The sequence below is a fragment of the Lichenostomus cassidix genome, chromosome Z, assembly GCF_008360975.1.
Source record: "Lichenostomus cassidix isolate B80296 chromosome Z, HeHo_3.0, whole genome shotgun sequence".
NCBI lineage: Eukaryota > Metazoa > Chordata > Aves > Passeriformes > Meliphagidae > Lichenostomus > Lichenostomus cassidix.
Genome location: NC_139511.1, coordinates 3,439,047 through 3,462,127, shown reverse-complemented (window position 1 = coordinate 3,462,127; position 23,081 = coordinate 3,439,047). Strand labels below are relative to the sequence as shown.

The 23,081-nt window shown below is 41.0% G+C and overlaps 1 protein-coding gene and 1 long non-coding RNA gene across 2 annotated transcripts in view; one reads left to right on the top strand and one right to left on the bottom strand.

Moving 5' to 3' along the window:
- Positions 1–21,313, top strand: part of MEGF10 (multiple EGF like domains 10) — an 85,414-nt gene extending 64,101 nt beyond the window's left edge. The window contains exons 14-25 of the mRNA XM_085043178.1: positions 1,995–2,141; positions 4,205–4,339; positions 4,668–4,796; positions 7,339–7,467; positions 8,560–8,688; positions 10,560–10,688; positions 11,172–11,408; positions 12,310–12,437; positions 12,597–12,720; positions 14,404–14,448; positions 16,420–16,626; positions 17,549–21,313. Of these exons, the coding sequence (XP_084899304.1) occupies positions 1,995–2,141; positions 4,205–4,339; positions 4,668–4,796; positions 7,339–7,467; positions 8,560–8,688; positions 10,560–10,688; positions 11,172–11,408; positions 12,310–12,437; positions 12,597–12,720; positions 14,404–14,448; positions 16,420–16,626; positions 17,549–17,712 (1,703 nt within the window). The 3' untranslated portion in view covers positions 17,713–21,313. The remainder of the gene's footprint in view (positions 1–1,994; positions 2,142–4,204; positions 4,340–4,667; positions 4,797–7,338; positions 7,468–8,559; positions 8,689–10,559; positions 10,689–11,171; positions 11,409–12,309; positions 12,438–12,596; positions 12,721–14,403; positions 14,449–16,419; positions 16,627–17,548) is intronic.
- Positions 16,739–17,554, bottom strand: LOC146424239 (uncharacterized). The gene is made up of 2 exons (XR_014846983.1): positions 17,069–17,554; positions 16,739–16,796 (listed from the first exon to the last, which is right to left on the bottom strand). It is a non-coding gene; the product is annotated as an uncharacterized LOC146424239 (long non-coding RNA).
- Positions 21,314–23,081: the final 1,768 nt, after the last annotated feature.

Here is a 23,081-nt window from a genome sequence, read left to right as displayed (position 1 = left end):
CTTCCCATCCCAGCATCACCCTCGGACACTCTGCTGTCATAAAGCATCCTCTGTGCACAGATCAAGACAGAATAATTGAGCCTGGTGTTATTGTATGTCACTGGTCTACATAATCTCAGATAATGCACTTTGGTAGCTCTTGGCAACCACGGGCTTGTTAACAGTGACCATTATACACTGAGCACTGCTGAGTCCCATTGAGGCTGTGAAAAATGTTTTTCCTCCAGCAGGGTGCACTGAGTGCAGCTATGTGTGATATGGCAGATAACCCTCACAGCTCTGAGATGTGCTTTCACAGGCTTACAGAATTCTCAGATTTGGGAACCCCAGGCAAAGCAGCAGCTGAAAGAAGTTGTCTTATTTCTGAAAAAAAAAAACCACAAACCCCCAAACAACCAAACAAAAAACCCCACTGATGTCATACTACTCATGTGCACCAGCATCTCTCAAAATCAAGGCACTCTTTTTACTCTATTTATCCATAAATGGGGAGTTAATAAAAAAGTTGAACCAGGCTACTGAGAAACAAGTCAGCACTGCCTCTCAAATGTGGATGGGGACAGGAGGGTGACATTGTCTAGGCAGGCAAAAAGTGAAAAAGGAGTGATGTAAGCAGCCTTTTGTTTTTTGGCAGTGGGTTTGTTTCAGGTCAGTACTAATGATCATTGTGCAGTCAGGGCTTTTAGGTGGCCTGTGTACTGTCTGTCAGTATCTGGATTTTTTAAGTCAAGTGTTTTTCTGTCTTGCTGGCACAGGTTGGTGCAATCTGTTGAAACACATATTTTTGATTCTTCAGTCTGGTGATTGTCCTGCACAGAAAAACACTTCAAGAATCTGGAGTTCTACCTTTCCTCTAATTAAGAGAGTTGGTCTTTAAATATGGGCAGCTTTGCAAGGCACATGCTGGGGGTGTTGAGGAATCACCTCTGAGTCTTATCTATCAGCAAACCATGTAATTATTTCTCAGGATTTTTACAAACAGTAGGTTTTGGTGTTCAGAGTTAAAAGATTTTTTTTTTTTCCCTCATCACATGTAAAACTGTTTTGCTTTTTTTAGGACTCTGGCAGCCAGTGAACCTGTGGCATATTTTGCTGGAAATACTTACAAAGCAAGACATGCTTGTGGTTGGATGCAGTCCACTTTTCCCTTAGTGGAGGGTTCATTCAGTAGAGGCATTACAATAAAACCTGATTGTTAATGCAAAGTGCTGCAGACACAATACGGTCTGAGTTCCACGGTGGTGCCTGCTGGCATTTAACATGCACAGTGCTTCTTAAAAAGCAGGAAAATTATATTTCATGTTGCTGCACTGTGAGAAAAAAAAATGCCAAGCGAACAAACAAAAGAACCCAGCAAAGAAACCATGGTTGGATGATTTATAGTGAGTGGTTTGTATTATGATCTGCATGCAGAGATTCAGGTTGTGGCCATTTTGCAATCAATTTTATACCAAAACCAGTTAAACTAAGCACCAACTGACCAGCATCCTTAACACCGTGGCAGCTAAGCATTCTGGAATGCTCACATGGTGTGTTTGGAAAGCCTTTGTGTGCACTGCATTTTTCCATTTGGTACGAGGCTGAGCAGCAATCAGCTCACTACTAATTAGAAATCATTCCGTGTCCTGCACCCCATCATTATACAAAATTATGTCAGACACGAAGAATTCTCAGAAGGCAAAGTTCCTGCAGTACCTTTTGTCATGCATTTCCCAAACATAAAATCTGAAACTCAGCTATTGCTGGTTTGAAACAGCCGTTATGGAGGAAGCAAAAGCCATTTATGTACATCTCATCAAAACTGGAATATGAGGGAAATTCACTGTTCTGGGGGAGATGCAGGTTTATCGTGTTGTCCTGTCCTGATGTCAGTGATGTTCTCATGCAAAGGTTGTGTGAGTTGTGTTTGAAAGCTCAGTCCTCTGAGAAGCAAAGGTTTACCCAAACGGTGCATGAGAGCTCTTCACAGATGTTTTATTTATTTGTGGTTTTAGGTATTCACTGTGACAGTGTCTGTGCTGAGGGACAGTGGGGTCCAAACTGCTCCTTGCCTTGTTACTGCAAAAATGGAGCATCCTGCTCTCCAGACGATGGGATCTGTGAGTGTGCACCAGGATACAGAGGCACCACTTGCCAGAGAAGTAAGGATGACACAAGTGCTTTAAAAATCTCTGTTTCTACCTCTGTTGCTTGGAATAGATATCATATAGCATCACAGTGCTTTGATAATTGTAGTGTGAAATGGTAGGAAAGATTCCTTGATTGCACATTTTGTCAAAATATATGAATATACAGGGGAAAAAGGATTCTCTGCAATGAACAAGTGTTTCCATCTAGTAGTGCTCTTGTTATGGTACAGCTTTACTTTTATTCTTTTATTATACTTTCCAAGAAATGTAGCAGGGGATTCCATTCCAAAGCATTTCCAAACGTGATCAATGAATGCTGAGCTTGTAATGCAGGTAAATAAATCATACATGAGCTTCAGAAACTAAAAACCTTCCTGTTGAGTCTGCTAGGAATCACTGGCTTAGTTAATACTTGGGGTTTGAACAGTTATTTTGTAAGAACAGTCAGTGGGATGAGGCCTCACAGTAAGTAGAGCATGTCAAATGTACCTGTGGTTCCTTTTGGAAAACTTGTCTTTCTAAAATTCAAATTGCAGGAAGAGAGATACATATGAACTAAAGCAAATCATGCCAGAATCAGGGAGGTAAATAATAAGTCTGCCCTCCCAAATTTGTCACAGTTTGCCAGCAGTCCAGCTGTCTTCAGTTTGAACCATTTAAGATGAAGGAGGAGAAATGTGAGTTGTGTGGAACTGAAGGGGAGCCCAGTTTCCAGAGCAGGTTTCCCAAAAACAGGATCCAGGAGCAGGTCTGTGATTAAATCTCTGTGATTAAAGACACACAGAGATGCTCCTGGGTCTTCCAAAAGAGACTTAAAAGGCAGGAGACAACCTGAAATGGTCAGTGGCAGGGAGAAGGAGAACCAGAGGAAGATGAAGCCCTGTCAGTCCAGGAATGGCAAAATTTCAAGCAGAAGGCTGTGACATGGCACTGCTAAATCCCACATTGGTGTGGCATTAGTATTCCTTGAGCATTTCTGACTATGAGCAGTAATTACTCTCACTATCTCATCTCTGAGGGCCCTGCAGTCAGTCAGTGAATCCAAAGGCAGACCAAGTGTAACACTGCCATGCAAAAATGCTGCCTTGTGTTCTGGAGCTGTGCCATAACCTGGACAAGAGGCTTCCAGTCCAGTGCCCCTCTGAGGCACGGTCTGTAGGCTGGGGAGACAAAGGTCATAGGAATAATTTGGATCCTGGTCAGAAAGTGCCTTTTCAGTAAACAGGAAGACCTTTTGGCAGTGTTTCACTTGGAAAAGTTAATCTCTCTGGAGAGATCTGGGCATATAATTTGTATCAAGTGTGTAATTAAAAGACTGAATCTTGAATGAAATTAAAATGTTGAAAAGATTCCAAGGTAGTTTTGTCAGTGCTAATTGCAGCTGTGCAGGTATTTCTCTTGATCTATTACCTAATATTCTAATTTATCAGGAAATAAATGCCAAAAGGGATTAGATCAACAAAGAAGGAGATTTTTTGCAGCAGCCTTTCGCCCTCCCCTCCTCCTTTTCTTTCCTTTTCTTTTTGAGAAACTAGTGCTTTTAGCATCAGAATTAACTGGACAGCTCTGCATTTCTGGTCTCATGTTCTCAGAAAGTTAGGGTGACTCTGTACCATGTAAAAGAAAGGTTGATTGGATCACATCTGTGCTTTTTTATCCAGTGAAGTAATCGCTGTTGGAATTCCTGGTTAGGAAACACATCAGGAATCAAGGTCTAAGATGACCTTACTCATCTTAGGGATAAAGCTGTTCTCTGTGTTACTTCAGATGTGCTTCAAAAGATGTCCTTGTTTAGACAAATAAAGTATGTATGCATTCCAGACATTACCCAAGTTCAGGGTGGCTTGACATGAGCTGGAATGTCAACAAGGTCATGATGAACCAGAACACACCAAGTCCTTGAGAAGGAGCAGGTCTTGTTTAGGGAGTGTAAATCACCGAGCTGCACAAATAACAACAACCACCACTGCAGCTGCTGTGGGCTTGGCAAGCAGAGCCAGCTCAGGGCAGGAACAAGTGTCCTGCAGGGTGGTTGGTGGCAGGCAGCAGTGACAACTTGTCCTCTGTGGTTGCAGTCTGCTCGCCGGGGTTTTACGGACACCGCTGCAGCCAGACCTGTCCCCAGTGCGTGCACAGCAGTGGCCCCTGCCACCACATCACTGGCCTGTGTGACTGCCTGCCTGGATTCACAGGAGCCCTCTGCAACGAAGGTACAGCTTGACTGAAAGACCACCAAGTGCTGGAATGGTTTCCAACCCGTCGCTTGGAAGCTATGAAACCAAAGACAGTTTCTGTTGTGAGATGCTCAGTTTATAAATCAGGAAGCTTAAGGTGTTTGATCCTTAAGTGTGAAACCCTCTGTGTTATTTGTGTAGTGATGGTGGATATTGTGCTCACCAGGATTTATAATGCCTCAGTTTAACGTTACACTAAGCAATACCTCTCTTGATCCAAATACTGTTTTCTCCTGAAATGAAGAAAATAAAATCTTGTTCTGATTGCCAATGAGCTCTAATTCTGACAATGTCTCCTTCTCAGTATGTCCCAGTGGCAGATTTGGGAAGAACTGTGCTGGAATTTGCACCTGCACCAATAATGGGACTTGTAATCCTATTGATAGATCCTGCCAGTGCTACCCTGGATGGATTGGTAGTGACTGCTCTCAGCGTAAGTATAAACTTTATTTTCCCCCTGTCATTTTGCAACAAATAATCAGGATCCAGCTATTTAAATTACCTTTTTTTTTTGGTAAAGAAACACTGTTTTAAGTCAGAAATTAGGACTTCATGGTCAATAATGGAGAGATCCTAAACCTCACTGGCCAGGCAAAGAGCAAAGCTGAGATTTTCTCAGACACAAGTTAGTGCTCTGGCTGCACAACCATCCTTGTTCTCACTAAGCATTTGAACATTTTGTGAAGAAATTTTTCACTATGCCCTTTTTTTAAATGCTTGTAACTTTGTGATGGATTTTTCTCTTTATACCTTTTCTAGATGTTTTCACAGACAGACATTTTTAGTGTCACTCTGCCTCACTTAGTGAGTGTTGTCTTGGTGCTCTAAACTCACTGGACTCTTCATTACTGACTTAGAAGGGAAGACCCTAATTTTATTAATTTTTATAAAGTTATTTTATTAAATAGTCACTCTCCATATGCCTGGATGGGTCTCTGCAATTTCCTAATTAGAGGAAAGAATTGTCTTAAGGCAATCTGAGAGTTTGAAAACTCTCAAAGAAGCATATCCAACCCCATAAGGTGCTAAAATCCACACAGCCTGAAATATACACGTGCCAGAATTTCAGTCAACACATTTTTGTGATGGAAAGAAGCTGCACCAAACCCTGATACATCAGAATTCAAGAGACATTTTGCTGGGGTTTCCAGGGAGGTGCATTTTTTAATAACGTGGCTCATTGGTTTATATCCTTTACGGCTTGACTGGTTATCCTTTGCAGGTTAACTGGCTCTGTGCAAGTGCAGGGTAACATCTGGTCAGTTGGGGAAAAAAACTGAAAGAGCAACTTTCCTGGCTAAATTCTGTGAAGTCATTAGCATGCACAACCCAGTGTGATTCCAAAATAAATCTTGGGCCCATTCCTGTGGAAGCCAGAGGCTACAACAGTCCCTGTTTTTATGGTAAAATAAGTAGGTAGTTGGGAGAGTAGCAGAATAGGGGTTTTTAGGAGGAGGAGGGACTTACTCACTGAATCAATATCAAGAAAATGGTGCCAACAATATGAATGGAAGTGTTTATTGAGGCTGTGCTCACGGACCATAACAGAGGAAGTTTATTTGCTTTGTATAAAGGCCTTTCGTTCACATGGAAAATAATGATTCCATTAATTTCTTTCAGAACCAGCGACCTTTTTTAAACTTCTAACCTTTCGCCTGTATGTGATTTACATTCCTTCTTAGCTGAGCACTAATTTCAAACACAAAACAGTAATAAAAATAATTACAAGGCAGAATTGAAGTGAGAATAACAAAAAACCAAACCTGGTGCTTTTTTTTCAATACACCATAATATAATTCTTAATGAACTGAAATTTGGGAAAAAACATACTTGGAACAAATACAGCCCACATATACATGAATCATTATGCAAATGTTTAAAGGATTCAGGAGTTTTATTGGTCTCAGGCAGGTGTTTGGAAAACCAGATCACTACAAAACAATAAGGAGTTACCAGCCTTATAAATTTACACAAGAATAAAACCAAGGCTTTAGTGTCTGACCTGTTTCTTCTCTCCTGTGAAATTATGACACTGTACTTCCATAAAACTATTTGTAAAGAACTACTTATTTACTACTTATTTTTAAAATACTGCTTCAGTACTACTTAAAGTAGTACTTTCTTTACTGAAGGAAAAAAACCCTCAAGATGAGAATCCTACTCAACAGAAAGGGTCTATTCTTAGAGTACCCTCTTCACTTAGTGACACTCCAGCATGAAGAAAATTATCTTTTGCTGTCTCTGAATAGTAATTAGTATTTTGGAACCACTTCACAGTTCTAGTGGCAGCACAGAGCATCAGATTCATCCATCATGACATTTCCAAAGCAGCCAGTAAATTCTGTCTCATAATGAGTCGACATGATTGTGAGCAAAATAATCTCCACTCTGTAGATAAGTACTTGGGGTTTAGAAATATTACATTGATTATTGGACTCATGGAAGCAACTGGGTTAACCAGATTAAAGCACAGACCTGATTATCTTCACCACATTTTAGGCAAGTACATAGAATTTAATGGTGGAAACACAGGAAGGCAAGCTTAGTATTGGGTTGAAAGCTCTAGGCTGTACAGGAGTTTCAACCTTCTCTAGCTTTTTTCACCTCTGAGGTTTAAAAGTTGTAAGCCCTTGACTGTTTGCAGATTAAAAAATAAATGAAGAGAGGAAATGTAATGGCTTTCTCTGTGAGAAAGCTGCTATGAATGTCCTAATTACTGAGTATCAAGTATGCATTTTTTTCACACATTTAATATTTTTCAGCACTTCTTACCTGGAGTAAAATGACGCCTTAGCTGAAATAAATTAATAAATCTGTGGCTGTTTGCTCAGAACACAGCAGCCCAAAACATGCACTTGGGAGAAAAACAGCAACCAAACAAAGCAGTGCTCATGTGTGAATGGAAGCAGCTCTATTCATGTGCATCAAGGAACCTTTGTGACTCGAGGTTAATTAATTGCTTTGGGTTGTTCCAGCTTGCCCACCTTCCCACTGGGGACCAAACTGCATCCACACGTGCAACTGCCACAATGGAGCTTTCTGCAGTGCCTACGATGGGGAGTGCAAGTGCACCCCGGGCTGGACTGGCCTTTACTGCACACAGAGTAAGTGAATTTTGTGTTCATTCTCAGTCTGCAGCTCAGTGACACAGTCAGCCTCCAGAAGAGCTTCTAGCTCAGCACCTGCAATTCAAATGCTGATACAGAAGTTTTTAATTTAGAACCTTGAAAGATGATGTCACTAGACTGCAACATTGTAATTCCTGTTGGAATTTTCTTCATTTAATAATACATTTATACTGTTTTTTCTTTTTTTTTCCAAGAGCTTTTTGTTCAAATGGCTGTGGTGTAGGTACGTGGTATTCATTACATGTTGGCTAAGAGTTCATACAAAGTTTGAGAAATAAACATTTCTTAGAAATAAATGTTGATAAAATTGGCTTCTTTATCATATTATACTTTCAGTTTGGTTTACCTTCCATTCAGGTTGTCTCACTGGCTGTAATCCTGGCCACAACCCCTATCTTTGACCTCAAGAAAAATAAGACTGTGTTTTGCATTCAGTGTTCAAATACGTGTTTTCCATGAAATCAGAACTCTCCTGTTCCAAATGAGTAATGTCATAGTGGCAAGAAATAACAGATACATTACAGGACCATATGGATGCAGTTCTGGAAGACATTCACTATGCTGGTTCAGCTGTCAGCTATCAGGGGTTTTTGCTTCCTGCTGGTGAATAATGATCTCTTTGCAGTGGTGTGTCTTCTTCATACTGAAATGCTTTCTTTGTGAGTGGCTCAGGTACAATATGTTAAGAATTTTTGCTTTTTTAAGGCTTCAGCACAAACTATGAAGGAAACATGTCCAAAGGTTCACTGAGTGATGGACAGATTCACAAACTGCCCTCAAATCTCTTTCTAAGCCTGTTTCTTCAAGGAGCTGTCACTGCTGTCTTTTCAAAACCTCTGCTGCCTGCACAGTTTCACGGCCATAGTTTTTTTGGGGTCTTTTTAATAGGAAAACACATTTTTCCATAGTTTTTGCCTAATGTGTATTTTGAACCACTCCAGACAAGGCAGGTCCTGGTCCGTTTCTGGAGCTGCCGAAGTGAGCTGTCAGCAACACACGGAACCAGAATGCTCCTCTCCCAGGGCACCTGTTTCACCCCTCTCCCCCCTCCCTCTGCTTGTGTTTCAGGGTGTCCCCTGGGGTTTTTCGGGAAGGACTGTGCCTTGATCTGCCAGTGCCAGAACGGAGCTGACTGCGACCACATCAGCGGGCAGTGCACATGCCGGACAGGCTTCATGGGGCGGCACTGCGAGCACAGTGAGCGCTCCCTTCAGCCTTGGGACACACCTCTGGGCTCCAGGGGCTCTGCTGATGGGCACAGAGCTTCAGCAGCTGGCCCCAGGCTCTTCCCAAGCACTTAGAACCCAACAGAGTTTAGTTGTTAAGGTTTTGGTGGCTGTTTCTTTGCACTGCGTTTTAGTCGCTTTGGGCGCAATGCTAAAGGAACACCCAACTACTCCGTCATGTAAAAGCAAGAAAATAAATCCAGGGAGTTGTCATTAGCATGCTGTGAAAGCAACAAAATGTAGCCATTAGCATAAACCACAATGACAGCTAATAGTTGGAAAACCAGAGATAAGAAGTAGCGCATCAGTGCTAGTGGATGAAATTAAGTGTTTGCAGTGTGGTTTTGCAGCACAGCTGGATTGCAAAAGCGTCGTAGGTGGTGTTTTGTTTTCATATGTGTGTGGTTCTCTGCTCAGGAAGATCAAGAACAACACCCCTGACATCAGTGGTGGTGTCACGTTGTACAGCATTAAAGAATAACCAGGCCCATGAGCACAGGACTGTTTGTCCAACCTTTGCTGACTTCACGGAGCTGTGCTCCCAAATCTGTGCATTCTGATGGTGTCTGTGTTTCTACTCAAAACATCAGTGACATTCAGGAATAGATAACTTTTTAAGATAGTCTCTTGATGTCAAAACATCGCTTTGAATAATTTGGCCAATCTAACTCTGTTACAGATGTTGTATTTTATTCTTCGAGTTGGTAATACTGATTTACCAATGTTAAGCTAAATGTTTTGGTACTCATTCCAATTTAGATCTTAAAAGGACAAGATATATTATGACATGATGGGTTTTGCCCACCCATTTACTTCAGTATTCATAATCTTGTTTTACTGAATGTAATCAAGAGAAGGAAGAGGTACATAAACATGAAGTTTTTCACTTGAGTTAAGATTTGTCATTCCCTGGCACCCATTGTGTTATTCTGTAAATTATTCCAAATTAGGACTGCATGGGAGATGAGTTAGATTCTTTTAAAAAGACAAAGAGAAGTAAATATAGTTGCAAAACTCTTGAGAAATTTCAGAAAATTGAGCCTCAACAAGTGAAGAAATACCACATTTCCTAAAACCATCAGAACTACTATCATGTAACAGGCTACACAGTACCAAGAGGTGGCAGTAAAAAAGACACAATTTTTAGCAGTGTAGGATAATTCTATACCAGACGACTTACATGAGGTAGGAAATACTTTGATCAGTAATTAAGTATTGTATTCAAATCATTTGGGGAGAGAAACAATTGAGTACAACTCTCCCAATTACCTGATTCTCCATAATTCAGCATTTTTCTCCAGGCAGTAGTCTCTCAGTGTCTACATTACAGTATCAGAGCATGCTGTGGGCAGCACTTTTATTTTTCTATAAATGCATGGTGCATTTTAGACCCACTGCTGCAGCCCTTCCCTCTTGCTCCTGTACATCAGCACATCTGTCACACCACAGGACATCGTCCAGATGTCTGGCTCCACTTGTGTGATTATGTGATTTTTCAAGCACTGGGATCTGAGTGTGCTGGCTCTTTATTCACACCTTGCCCATTCCTTCACTGCCTTCTACCCTTTTTATCTTTTACTCTTTTTTCTTTGTTTTGCCTTGATTGCTCACTGCACCACCTCAGCATCACTGCAGGTAAAGGATGAACACACATGTAAATACAATTTTTCTCTCTCCTGCACACCGAGGGGTCCTGTTAGGAGCTCTTCCAGTAGAGATCTGAGGCTAATGACACATTGCCATCTGCTGACCACGGGCAGCAGCGGGTGGGGTTGGACCAGAGGGGTGCTGCAGACCTGCAGCTCAGAGCTTTTAGTGTATTTTTGCTTTTACTCTGTGCAGAATGTCCCCAGGGCACATATGGGTATGGATGCCGCCAGATCTGTGACTGCCTGAACAACTCCACCTGTGACCACATCACAGGCACCTGCTACTGCAGCCCAGGCTGGAAAGGAGCCAGGTGTGATCAAGGTAAAGCCCAGACGCAATAAAATCAACTGTAATTGTTTCACACACAAACTGCATTCCCCTATAAACACCATCTCTCTATCATTCACTAAATGAATCTGACAGGTGAATGTAAGTAGTCCTTTTTTTTTTTATTTTTTTAAATTATGTCTGTTTGGCAGGCTTTAAATTAGATGCCTCAGTGATAATTAATTGCAGCAAAGTATTTCAGTGAAGACTGCATGAAATAAAGGCCTGCACTGCTCAGGGAGCATGAGTTTTACCTGCCCTGTGCTTCTTGCCCAGAGTATGCTTTTGCTTTTTCAGATTCATGATAACATCTCTTTCTGTGAAGTTTCTGAGTGTTTTTCCTTAAGGTTAGGATTAGAACTGACATAGTTCTATTCTGGCATTATTAAACCCAGTTGAGTTTAGAAGTGAAATTTTTGTCTCCTGCTCCTGACACTTGATTTATGCCACTTACTTTCATTTCTTCCTCTGTTTCAGCTGGAGTAATTATCGTGGGGAACCTGAACAGCTTGAGCCGTACCAGCACTGCCCTCCCTGCTGACTCCTACCAGATAGGAGCCATAGCAGGCATCATCATTCTCGTGCTGGTGGTGCTTTTCCTGCTGGTGCTGTTCATCATCTACAGGCAGAAGCAGAAAGGGAAGGAGACACATATGCCCACTGTGACCTACACCCCTGCCATGAGGGTCATCAATGCAGATTACACCATTTCGGGTAAGTTTAGGACATTGTTTTGTTTTCCTCCATCATCCTGGCTTTGTGCTCAGATCTGCCCCAACAGGCTTGAATTCACATATTTCTGCTTTTGATACCATGAAGGTGGCTCACCCTGGTAAAATATGTTAATTATAAGGAAAAGTGACCACATACATTGCTTTACTGTGCAACATTTTCCACCCTCAAATGTTTTTTATGCATTAAACATGGACATTTCCATTCCTCTGTGCCTGCTTTTACACACAATTGCAGTGTGGCAAAATCTGTTTTCTACAAGGGCCCTTAAATTCAATGCCAACAGCTTGAATACAGAAAGAGTATAAAAAATCAGGATTTCACACTATCTGTGGCAAGATTCTCCAGAGAACCAGAGAGCAAAGTGGCTCAAGTTTGAAACTAATTAAGGGAAGGAGCAATGAAACAAGCAGGAGTTTCTGACATATTAAAGTGCCTGTGAGTTGGGATTCAGTGGGCACAGGAGACTTGAGGCAATGGTGCCTTCTGAATACCACAGTGAAGGAAAGCAGCAGGAACAGTTGTCAGAGTTCAGGAAAAGCAAACCAGCGAAGGTCCTGGTGTTCTTGAAGCACCAGAGGATGTTCAAGTGACAATGCAAGTGACAATAATGATGACTGCAAGGGACCACAGCAGAGAGAGAAGTTAGCAGGTTACACTTGTGAATGCTCCTTGCTGAAAGGGAGGGCATGACTTGTCACTTACTGCTCCATATCTCTAATTTCTTCAGATGAATAAAAGATACTTAGTTTTGTGTTTGTGGGCTGTTTTCAGGGAGCTCTAGATCAGATTCTGAAATCAGTGCAGCACTGTCAAAAACTTACCTTAAGAAAGAAATGCCATGTTATTTCCAGTTGTTCATTTTCCTTTCTTTTCTCTTCAGAAACCATTCCTCACACCAACGGTGGAAATGTCAACAGCCACTATTTCTCTAACCCCAGTTACCACACCCTGACTCAGTGCTCCAGCCCACCTCATGTCACCAACATGGAGAGACTGACCTTGGCAAAGGTAAAGCCTAAAAACATGGAAATTTCTCTGACAATCAGTCTTTAGTTTGTTTTACTCTGTTCCCTAACCTCGCCTATTTGCTTTAGTTCTGCTCTTCCTGATTACCACCTGGAAATTCAGCAGCTTCCCAGTTTTATTTGATGTATTTCTTTGCAATAGGCAAAAACCAGTCAGCTGTTTGTGAACCTGAAAGGTATGGAGCCTGGAAAAAGAGGTGCTGTCATGGACTACACAGGAACACTGCCAGCAGACTGGAAACACGGTGGCTACCTCAATGAGCTTGGTAAAAATAAATTAAAAAAAAAAAAAGGAGAATGTGAATGCTATTCATTGTGTGTGGGATGTATCCCTTAAGGCAGTTAGAGATTAAAAAGTGACCCCTACTGAAGAATAGTGAAGAATTGTGAAGTTTGATGTCCAGTGCAGACATAATGTGTAAAATACATTATTTTTATTAAAATATTCACTTACAGATTAGTTTCATAAAACAATGGTTTTTGTACAACAAGGGTCTGCTTGGACAAAATTACAAACTCTTATTTAATAAATGAAAGGTTGCATATATTCTTTTCCTTTTTTAAATCACCACAAAATGCAATCAGTGATTTAAAAAGTATTTTTCATTATCTGAGGTGCTTCATATGTAAATGCTAGAATTCCCAGCTAAGCCTCCTGTCCGCTAAAAGACAAAGCATTGTCTTTAAGAAGAAAAATTCCCAGGAAGTGGTGAGAGTTGCTGTATCCTGCTTTATGCTGTCTTTTCACCCTTTTCCAGTCTCATGCATTCCAAAAAGGCTGTATTGCACTGACCAGTGAGAGCCTTAAAAGGGACTTCCAGTGGCAGTGTTACTCAGAAAATTTAATTACCTTCATTTCTGGTACTTATGTATATATGCGATTCTGGGATTTAGAACAACAGTATGCACTTTTTTTTTTTTTTTCCTGCTCTTCCCCAGTGTTGGACAAACCACAACTCAGGCTCAGATCTGTTTGCTTTGTGGTTTGGTTGATTTTTGTTTGTTTGGGGTTTTTTTTCAGGAAAGGGTTTCAGTCACAATGCTCAATATTCAGCTTTGTATTTTCTTAGAGCATTTGTATTCACACTAAATACTCCTCAGAGATACTTTCTGTGGTTAACCCAAGGCAGGAGATCTTGAGTAACAGGGAGGTTCCAGGGGACTGGATGAATGCTGATATTATGTCTGATTTCCTAGAAGATCAGATAGGATTACTTGGGTAACTCGAGGCTGGTGACCTGAGCATTAAACTTGTAAAAACAACAGAACAACTGACATGAGCTCCAATAAATAAAGATGGGGTAGGAATAAAATTAATTAGGTTAGGTCTCCTTAAATAATAAATTTCCCTCTTGAAAACTATGCATTTTGTTTAGATAGTGCATAAATAAAGTGATTTTGGTCTTCTATAAAGCTTCTAGCATAGTACAACAATACAGCCTAATTAAAAAATCAGCTCTTCACAATATCAGTCAAAGCAATTTGAATAGATTAGTAACCAGGAACGTGCCAGGTCTCTGAAGACAGCTGTCATGCACTGCTGTTTGCATTTATTGAGAGAAATCCATTTGTAACAGGGAATTGCAGAGTTGTAGACTCAGGTGTGATGTGTTGAGGCCACTGGGACTGGAACAGGGAGACCTTGATTTGGGAGTGATAAAATTTGGAAGCAGAGCCTCAAGAATTGGAGTGAACTCTGCACACCTGGGATTTTCAGGTCAGGGTGGGATGCCTTTCTGGTAGATAGGGTTCATCCAGACAAAAAAAAAAAAAAAAGCATTTTAATCCAACTGCACTTATTGGGCTAATTCAAGAGCAGCTGGGGAGAGGTAATGGCCTGTGATTTGTGAGGTCAAACCTGATAATTTAATGTTTCCTTATGACCTTAACCACCTCCCTTTTTCTTTGATTTTACAACTGCTCTGGTTTCTGTATCTGTTTTTTCTCAGGTGCTTTTGGACTCGATAGAGGATATGTGGGAAAGTCCCTGAAAGGTGAGGTTGTTTTCTGATGTATTTAGATAAAATGACATAGACATTCCTTTTACTCTTCTAAATTACCTTTGGTTTCTGGGTGAAGAGAGTATAAAAATAATTCTGGACTAAATTTTTCCTAGACAATGAATAAATGCATGGTTGGTTTGCTTGCTAGTGTGGTTTGTTTTTTTGTTTTTGTTTTCTTTTTTGAAGGGTTGGATTTTAAAAAACCCAAAAACAACAAATCAAGACATATTAAGTCTCCTACATGTCACATAGATCAAATGTTTCTGTCATGCTTGAGTCACAGCACAGCTCAATTCTAGACAGCAGAAGAGGACTCATGCTGTCTCTACTGAAAGGTTTTAAAAGAGAGATAATTCCAATTGCAGCTGGCATGGTTTGCATGACCACAAAACCTTCACACATCCACTGCAGGCCTTTGGAAAGAATATCAACATACAGATACATAGTCAGGAATGAAAAGCTTCAGAAATTCAGGGTAGTGATCTGATATTTTTATCTTTTGAATTACTCTGTTTTCTCACAAGACTTTGCAGTGAGTGTACCATGCTGGTGTGTCACTGTTTGTGGTACCTGAGGGAGGCATGCCAAGGCTGCCTGGATATCCAAACAATGGAAAAGGTGTAGCAAAGTCCATATGAATAATGAGTTAAATACACAGACAAAAGCAGCTGGTTTGTCCCCTTGTGTATAAAGGGACAATTAAAGTGACAGAGTGATTTATTACACCTGGTTTTCCCTGCTCTTGGGGCACAACAAGCCCTGCAGCTCCAAGCTGGGACAGAGGGGCTGGAAAAGGCCCTGGGGGTGCTGCTGACAGCAGCTGGACATGAGCCCAGGGGTGCCCAGGTGGCCAAGAAGGCCAGTGGCCCCTGGGCTGTGCCAGCCATGGTGTGGCAGCAGGAGCAGGGCAGTGACCATCCTGTGCTGGGCACTGCTGAGGCCACACCTCGAGTGCTGTGTCCAGTGCTGGGCCCCTCACAACATGGAAGACATTGAGATATTGGATATCAGGAACAATTTCTTCACTGAAAGGGTTGTTAAGCATTGGCTGCCCAGGAAGTGGTGGAGTCACCATCCCCAGGGGGATTTAAAAGATGGGATGATTTGGCATTTAGGGACATGGTTTAGTGGTGGATTTGCCAGTGCTACATGAACAGGAGGACTCTATGATCTGAAAGATCTTTTACAACCTAAACAATTCCACAGTTCTGTGACTAGAGAAAGTCCAGTTCAAATGAGTCACAAAGCTAGGAGCACCTATCCACTGAAAGGTCCACCCAGCTCAGTCTCCTGTTGGATATGGAGTCAGAAATAAGCTAAGGAAGTCTCAGTTTAAGTAACACAATGCATCATAAAGCAGCACAGAGAATGAAGTAACACACCATGAAAGCACTTCCCAGCATGAGTGAATACATCTTCTCTGAAACCAGTTATAGATCCTTCAGTTAAATCCTGACATCCCAAGCCACCTGATGTTTCCTTTTCAGTTCTCCTGTGTGTGCCTTACAGAAACTTACAAGGAGCTGGTAATTTTTTCAGTGTGGCTGCATACCCAAACACTGCTCCTGGGAACAGTCTCAGGTCCCTTATTTTAATAGTGTCTCAGCACTTGGAGGGGCAGAAATGTTCTGAGGTGCTTGTTAAACACTGATTCTGCACATTATCTGTATATAATGCTAGCTGCTATTTCAACCAGAATTGAAGATGCTCAGACTTTGCAACAGTAATTTGCTGATGGCAAGATCAAGTCTATTAAAGAGCATCATATTTGAGGTGCTTTCATTGATTGTTGTACTGTAACTTTGAAGTGCTACAACTGGTTGCCATTAAATTATTTATTTCTGACTGACTTTTTAGAACTCAGCATTAAAGAACACCCTTTTTGGTTTTTTGGGGTTTTTTTGTGGTAACGCCCATAACATGCAGCATGCTTGAGACAGTAACACGTTTTTCTTTTTGTAGATCTGGTGAAGAACTCGGAATACAATTTAAGTAATTGCTCCCTGAGCAGCTCTGAGAACCCCTATGCTACTATCAAAGACCCACCAGCTCTGGTGCCAAAGAGTTCAGAATGTGGCTACGTGGAGATGAAGTCCCCAGCACGTCGCGACTCCCCCTATGCTGAGATCGCCGGCTCTGCCACAGCCAACAAGAACGTGTATGAAGTTGGTAGGTGCAAAATCCACCTCTAAATGCTGGGGGTTAAGAACAAAGAGCACAGGGCTTCTCATTCTTGGATCCAGTTTAATCAAAACACGTGAAAATCACTGGAAAATCAAAATAACGTGTTCCGATTCTGTGTTTTTCTCAAAAGCTGGAACAACCACCCTGCTCTCTTGCTGTAATTCACACAAAAAGGGTTTGAAATACCTTCAGCTCTGTTCTGTAACCTACAGATACCTCTGAATTTCCCTGGTCTGAAAGCCTTTCTTTAAACCAAAGTGTAAGATAAGCTTAGCATTTGATTGCAATATAGTTCACCTCTAGGTTACACTGAACACAGCTGGAATAAGTGTATAGGAGGGACAGAAAAGTTCTGTTTCCTTCCCTTGATCAGAATAAAATGGCATCTTCACCCACAGACACAGCATTCCACTAATATAGGCCTTACCTAGTTACTGTATTTCTTTAGTTGCAGAAAACTTTGGGATCTCATGGAGTGGTAGCTGTCCTGCTCATCTCTGGGCTGGAATAAATTGTATCCTGTGTCACAGGATGTATTTTCCTTCCCCATCTGCAATTAGAGATCACTGAAATCCATCAACATCCCCATTTTGCTTTTAAGGACTGTTATAAAGCCTTGATCAAAAGCCCCAAATTAAGCTTGTTTTTTTGGTTTTGTTTGGGGTTTTTTGTTGGTTTGTTTTTTTAATAAAACACACAAAGAAGAGATGCTGGTCCCCTTGGTTCTGCCAGTACATGCACTCATGGCAGGGTGAAGCCAAAACACCAACCTGTGTTTCAACACCTGCCCTCCAGGACTCAGCATGACGAGGAATCTTTCCACTGAAGCAGAAACTGCAATGAAACACCAGAGTTTTCTTTCTGTTTGGTGTTCTAATGCTGGGTGTGTTGCTGTTTTGTGTCCCAGAGCCCACGGTGAGCGTTGTCCAGGGCGCGTTCGGCAGCGGCGGCGGGCGCTTCGGCCAGGATCCCTATGACCTCCCAAAAAACAGCCACATTCCGTGCCACTACGACCTGCTGCCCGTCCGAGAGAGCCCCACGCCCTCCACAAACGGGGTCAGCAGCGAATGACCCCACAAGCTGATGCCTGCAGCCCTGGGACTCTCAAGGGGCAGAGTGGCGTGGTCGTGCTCCTTCCTCTCTAGTTTACCATCTCTCTTGGCTCCTGATCTGTCCGGCAGATAATTGCTGTACCTTCTGCAGAATCTCAGCACGAGGTCTGTCTTGAGTATACGAGTGACAGATGGACAAATGCCACACTCTGGGGATCCTGATTATTCTTCTTTTTTTCATGGCAGTAAATTTTATAGAAACAGGTATGCAACACATTTATACTGTAATATACTGGCTTAAAAAAATAGTAGCTTAGTCTTGATAACATCACATTTTAGCAACTTCAAATATAGGCTTCATGTCTGTCATATTTCAGAGTAGTAATACTCCCAGGACGGTGCAATTTACCAAATACCACTTTGTACAGGTGATCTGATTCACCAGTTATTCACTAGCAGAAGGAAAACTGCCTTGCCAAATTTTACCTTCCATTCTTATCTTTAGTCAAGACATATTATAAAGAAACAACATCTGATGGGGATAAGTAAGCACAATATTGCAGTTGTTTGGGAAATCTATCATCAGGCTTTGCTGTCCATTGCTGGTGGTGGATGTACTTTGCTTGAATAGTTCTGGAGATAAAATAATTGCATACATCAGTATTAAATGATGCTTCAAGATCTCTTAGTACTGCAGACCCAGCACCAGTCTTCAGCAAGCATTTTGCTACAGTTCAGCTTCACATGTTGCAGTTCTGACCACTATTTCTGCCACACACAAACTAATAATCCATAACATATCAGTAATTACTTCAAAAGAAAATGTAAATTGAATCAGTTTATTTTTGTCACCATGGACTGATTATGTAAGGAGTGGACAAAGGTGATGACTTCTGTAAATCTTAACTGCAAGGAAGGGTTTACATTTTATAAAAAGGTAGTAATAATGACTGTAATATAGGATAAAGATAGTAAAGTGTTCTGACTTTTTTCTTAGAAATAACTAAGCAAACTCTGTGCATACTTGCTAAAAAGGCACCTTTTCTTTTTTATAGTTGATGTAGGGAAACACATGCTTAAGCTGGTCTTTTGCATTGCTAATAATGTGACACATGTACCCCCCCACCTTCATTAACTTCTGTCTCCATTTTTATGCTGTGTGTCTGTGTTTTTAGTGAACTAGATTGTAACTGCAAAAATATTCTAGTGTGTGTGTCCATTTCTTTTGCATTTTTGCCAACTGGCCTTTATTTTGTCCAGTTCAAGGGACCTCTGGGCAGAGCAAGAAGATCAAAGTGAGAAATCATGTCATACTGATGTCTGTCAGAGGCGATTAGCAAATACAGAATCATTTAGCTTAATTCATTAATTCAGGGGAAAAAAATCAAGGGGTTTTTGTTGAGAATGACAAAAAGAATGCAGAAGAAAACTAAAGAACAGTTCCTCCTTAAAGTTTAGCTTATTCTATTGACCATGTGGATGAAGACCATCTTTCCAAAAGAGCCCTTTTTCTTCTAAGAGAGGCTTTCTCTCCTTCCAAAACAGGTTCCAAAACGAACTGCACGATTTGGTGGAAATTAAATGCACCATCCATTGGACAAAATTTTCCCCAAACATGTCAACTTAAAAATTAAATTATTGCTATAGAGTACACATCCTCTTTCAGGAGAAAGGTACTTTCAGGAACCTAAGAGTGAGCTGCCAGCATTTCACATGACCTGGCACTGCCTCTGTAGCACCTTGTCCCGAGGGCTGGTGTTTCCTTGATGGATGGGGAAAAGGATAGTGGTTGTTTTGCAATTCCCTGGGCATTTTTTGTACATACACAGAAAAAATAATTCCATTATCTTTGGATTTTGCAAGTGCAGAAGTTAACTAGAAGATTTCAAAGGCCAATTGCCACTTAATCCCTGTCTAAGATGAAGTATTGATTAGGTTTGTGTGCATATAGATAAAATGTAGATCTACTGGTATATAATTTTTTTTTGTATTGTGTGAAACAGACTTTAAAATAAAAACCTTTCTTCTCAAAAGCCATTAATAGAAAATGCTGCATTTAACAATTGTGAGGTCATAAAAACTTTTTTGCTCTTTCAAAATTTGAAGACCACTAGATAAATTACCTTCACAATACAAACAATCCTTTTAACATGGAGAAGTGAAGAGCTGAAAAAATGTTGGGAGGTTTTTTTTAATTTCCAGTATGTCACATATCCTCAAGTGATATATTCAGTCAGATATTTATGCAAATAGATGAATTTACTGTATTTTTGCATATTGTGTGTGTTCCAAGTACACACATTACTGAGGTCTGCCTTTCATCACGTGGGTAAAACTCCTGCTGTGTAGTCAGCCTTAGCAATATCTGCACAGATCTGAGCTAGATCTGCAGTACATACAGGACAGGCAAATGGCTTGTGAACTTACTTCAGAGAAGGATCCTTGGTAAGGTGCTCAGAACACTGATTTCCTGGAGTATGCTCTGCTCTCAGCTTCAGAGATCCCCAGCTGAATCCTCGTGACTGCCAGACAGCTCTTCTTGTAGGTCCCACTGTGGTCTTCACTCAGTTTAAATGCTTCTGCAAGTTCCTTCTGTGTTGTGGAGGAGACTGAATGAGTCAGTTGATGTAGCAGTTTTAGCAAACACTCAGAGAAGTGGCTTCACCACAGACAGGAATGGAAAGGGATGCCTTGCCTCTATCTATCCACATTACAATAGTCACAAAATAGAGCATTGAAAATGGAGGTAGCTCTCCCCTAGCAATGTGTCACCATGTTAATAAAATGCTGCACGAAGTTAATAGCTGACTTTAAATAGTGAGTATAAACTTTAGGCTTTAAACACTGTAGGCATTATTAATTCAGGCCACTTAGAAGCATAATGAACCTCACGGCTTTTTACTGTATCAAAGATTTTTAATCACCACAAACTGTTACACATAAAATCTGTCCTTATCTTGGTCTACCCAGAGAACTCCCATTAACTTTAATTGGAGATGCACGTGCAGATTATGGGAAGGAAGATTTCATTGTACTCACACTTTCTGCTGAGACAATCTGCAAGTTCATATTGAAGTGAAGCTGGGATAAAATCAAAAGCGAGGAATGTGTTATTCTATACATATTGGATTTTCAAGTACACTAGCTACAATTTTTTATCCAATATGTATCCAAATAGTAATTCTTACACCGAAGCCCTGAAGTCCAGACTGAAGAATACAGAGCTAGTTTTGACAAAAATGCTTTATATTAAAGATTGTATATACAGTATCTGAAATTACTGAAAACAAATGAGTGTATGTTCATCAATTACTGTAGAAAAAACCTTGTCATTTGATACACCCGTGCTAGAGCACTGAACATAACTCTTTTATCTTCAGTTTTTTTAGCCCACAAGACTTCACTTTGATATGATTGAACTGTATTATATTTTTAAAGAAAACCTATCAAGTATGCCTAGCTTTTTCTCCTTAGTTGTAACAAAAAAGTGTTTGGTTGTGAAAACATATATATATTTTCCAAAGATGACTGATGTTCATCATTCTCCCTCTCACTACCATATATTTCACTTCACTTCACATACCTGTAGGTTAATACAATAAAGTTTCTAATGAAAGACAGGAAGTGCTTTGGGTTTTTTTTTCCCTTTGTTTTTCATTTGCCTACTGGGCATCTTCTAATAGCATGGGAAATGTATGAAATGTCATTTTTGCTCCCATGGTTTAACCCCAGCTGGCAACTGAGTAGCCCACAGGCACTCACTCCTTGTTAAACTTCGTATTTTTGGATTTGGCCCCTGATCCAGCCTGTCCATGTGCAGAACCCAAAATTCCACTGATGGCACCAGCCCTTCAGTCATTTATTGATGATGTGGAATCTGCTGTTCATTATTCATCCCTGGCACTGAATGAAACGAGCAGAACACCACCTGTGCTCCTGCGCCATCAACCAGCTGACCCAGAATCCTGAAGTCCTTTTTAACTACCCTGGTGGTGGTTTCAATCTCATCACTGCCAGCCTGGACAGCCAGCAGTGGGTAATAACCAGAGGGCGGAATCAGCCCAGGGAGTCTCCCGGTGATATCCCAAACCTGGACCCCATGGAGGCAGCAGACTTCCCTTTGGGATGAGTCTGGTTGACATACAGGACCCTCTGTTCCCCTCAGAAGGGAATCACCTACTACCACTATCCTTTTATTCTGAATACTTCAGGTAGTGATCTATCTGACAAAGTGCAACTGGGAGACTCTCCAGGCAGATTATTTTCTTCAGGGTCACCTGCCTGACCCTCTGGGTCTCACACCTATTCTGAAGCAGCACCCGGGTAGGTAATAGGGGTCGGGAGGGAATTTTATTCCATTTTCCCCCATTCCTTCTCTGACTCCTGGTGAGCTTCTCTCAGGGATGAAGCGTGGACCTCTCACAGGACACCACCAAGTGATGCTCCTAGCCCAGCCCACAGGAAGGCATCCTGCAAGAGAGGCATCACAGAACCCTGAAAACAAGACCTTGCCTTTTTTAAAAAAATTTTATTTCCTTCTGTGAAAAACAATAAACGCTGTGAGTAACTACTACAGCAATACAATGAATGCTTCTAGCTAGTTTAACACACTGTGGGCTAGGGGAACAAAAGACTCTTATTTGTTCCAGCAGACATTTCCAGGCACGCCTGGCATGAGAGTTCATTGACTCTAGAGGCACTTCACTCACAGCATCTCTCACAGAGAATTCTAAATAACGTCTTATAAATAAATACATCCGTGAAAATACTGAACGGCTGAACAGTCAGAATTGTATACCAGTTAGTATACAATTAAGTAAAGCAAAGAATTCTGGCAGTATTTTGATGTATATTTCTCTAAGGGTACTGTAGTGAATGTACAGACTTATGCTCTATGAGAATACAGCTTCAAGTGTATGTTACAGGCTCTGGATTCTCACATATTCAGCTGATTTCCAAGGAGGCTTGAAAGTGCTATCAAGGCTGAGGGCATTTTTTTGTCACTGGAGTAACACAATTTTCTTGAAATTCAGAGATAATGGTCACAGAAAAGCTTCAGATTTTGCTCCTCACTTACATTCCCTCTTCATACTTGTTTCTCTAACCTTAAATTTCACCATGAAATCCAGAAATCACAAAGAGAAGGAACAACCCGCGAAAGAAAAAAAAAAATTTGAAATTAATGTAATTTAAAGATACTTGGCTTTGCTGACTTTTCCGTAATCTTATACATACACTCAGTGGAGTATATTTACTGAGACACACTTCAAATTCCCATTATTGGCTGGAATGGGTGCCTGATAGCATGTCAAGGCAGCAAGATTTAATCAACCATGTAATTTTTTCCTCCCCTGTAGGCAGGGAAGGATGTTGGAAGGGCTGTTCATG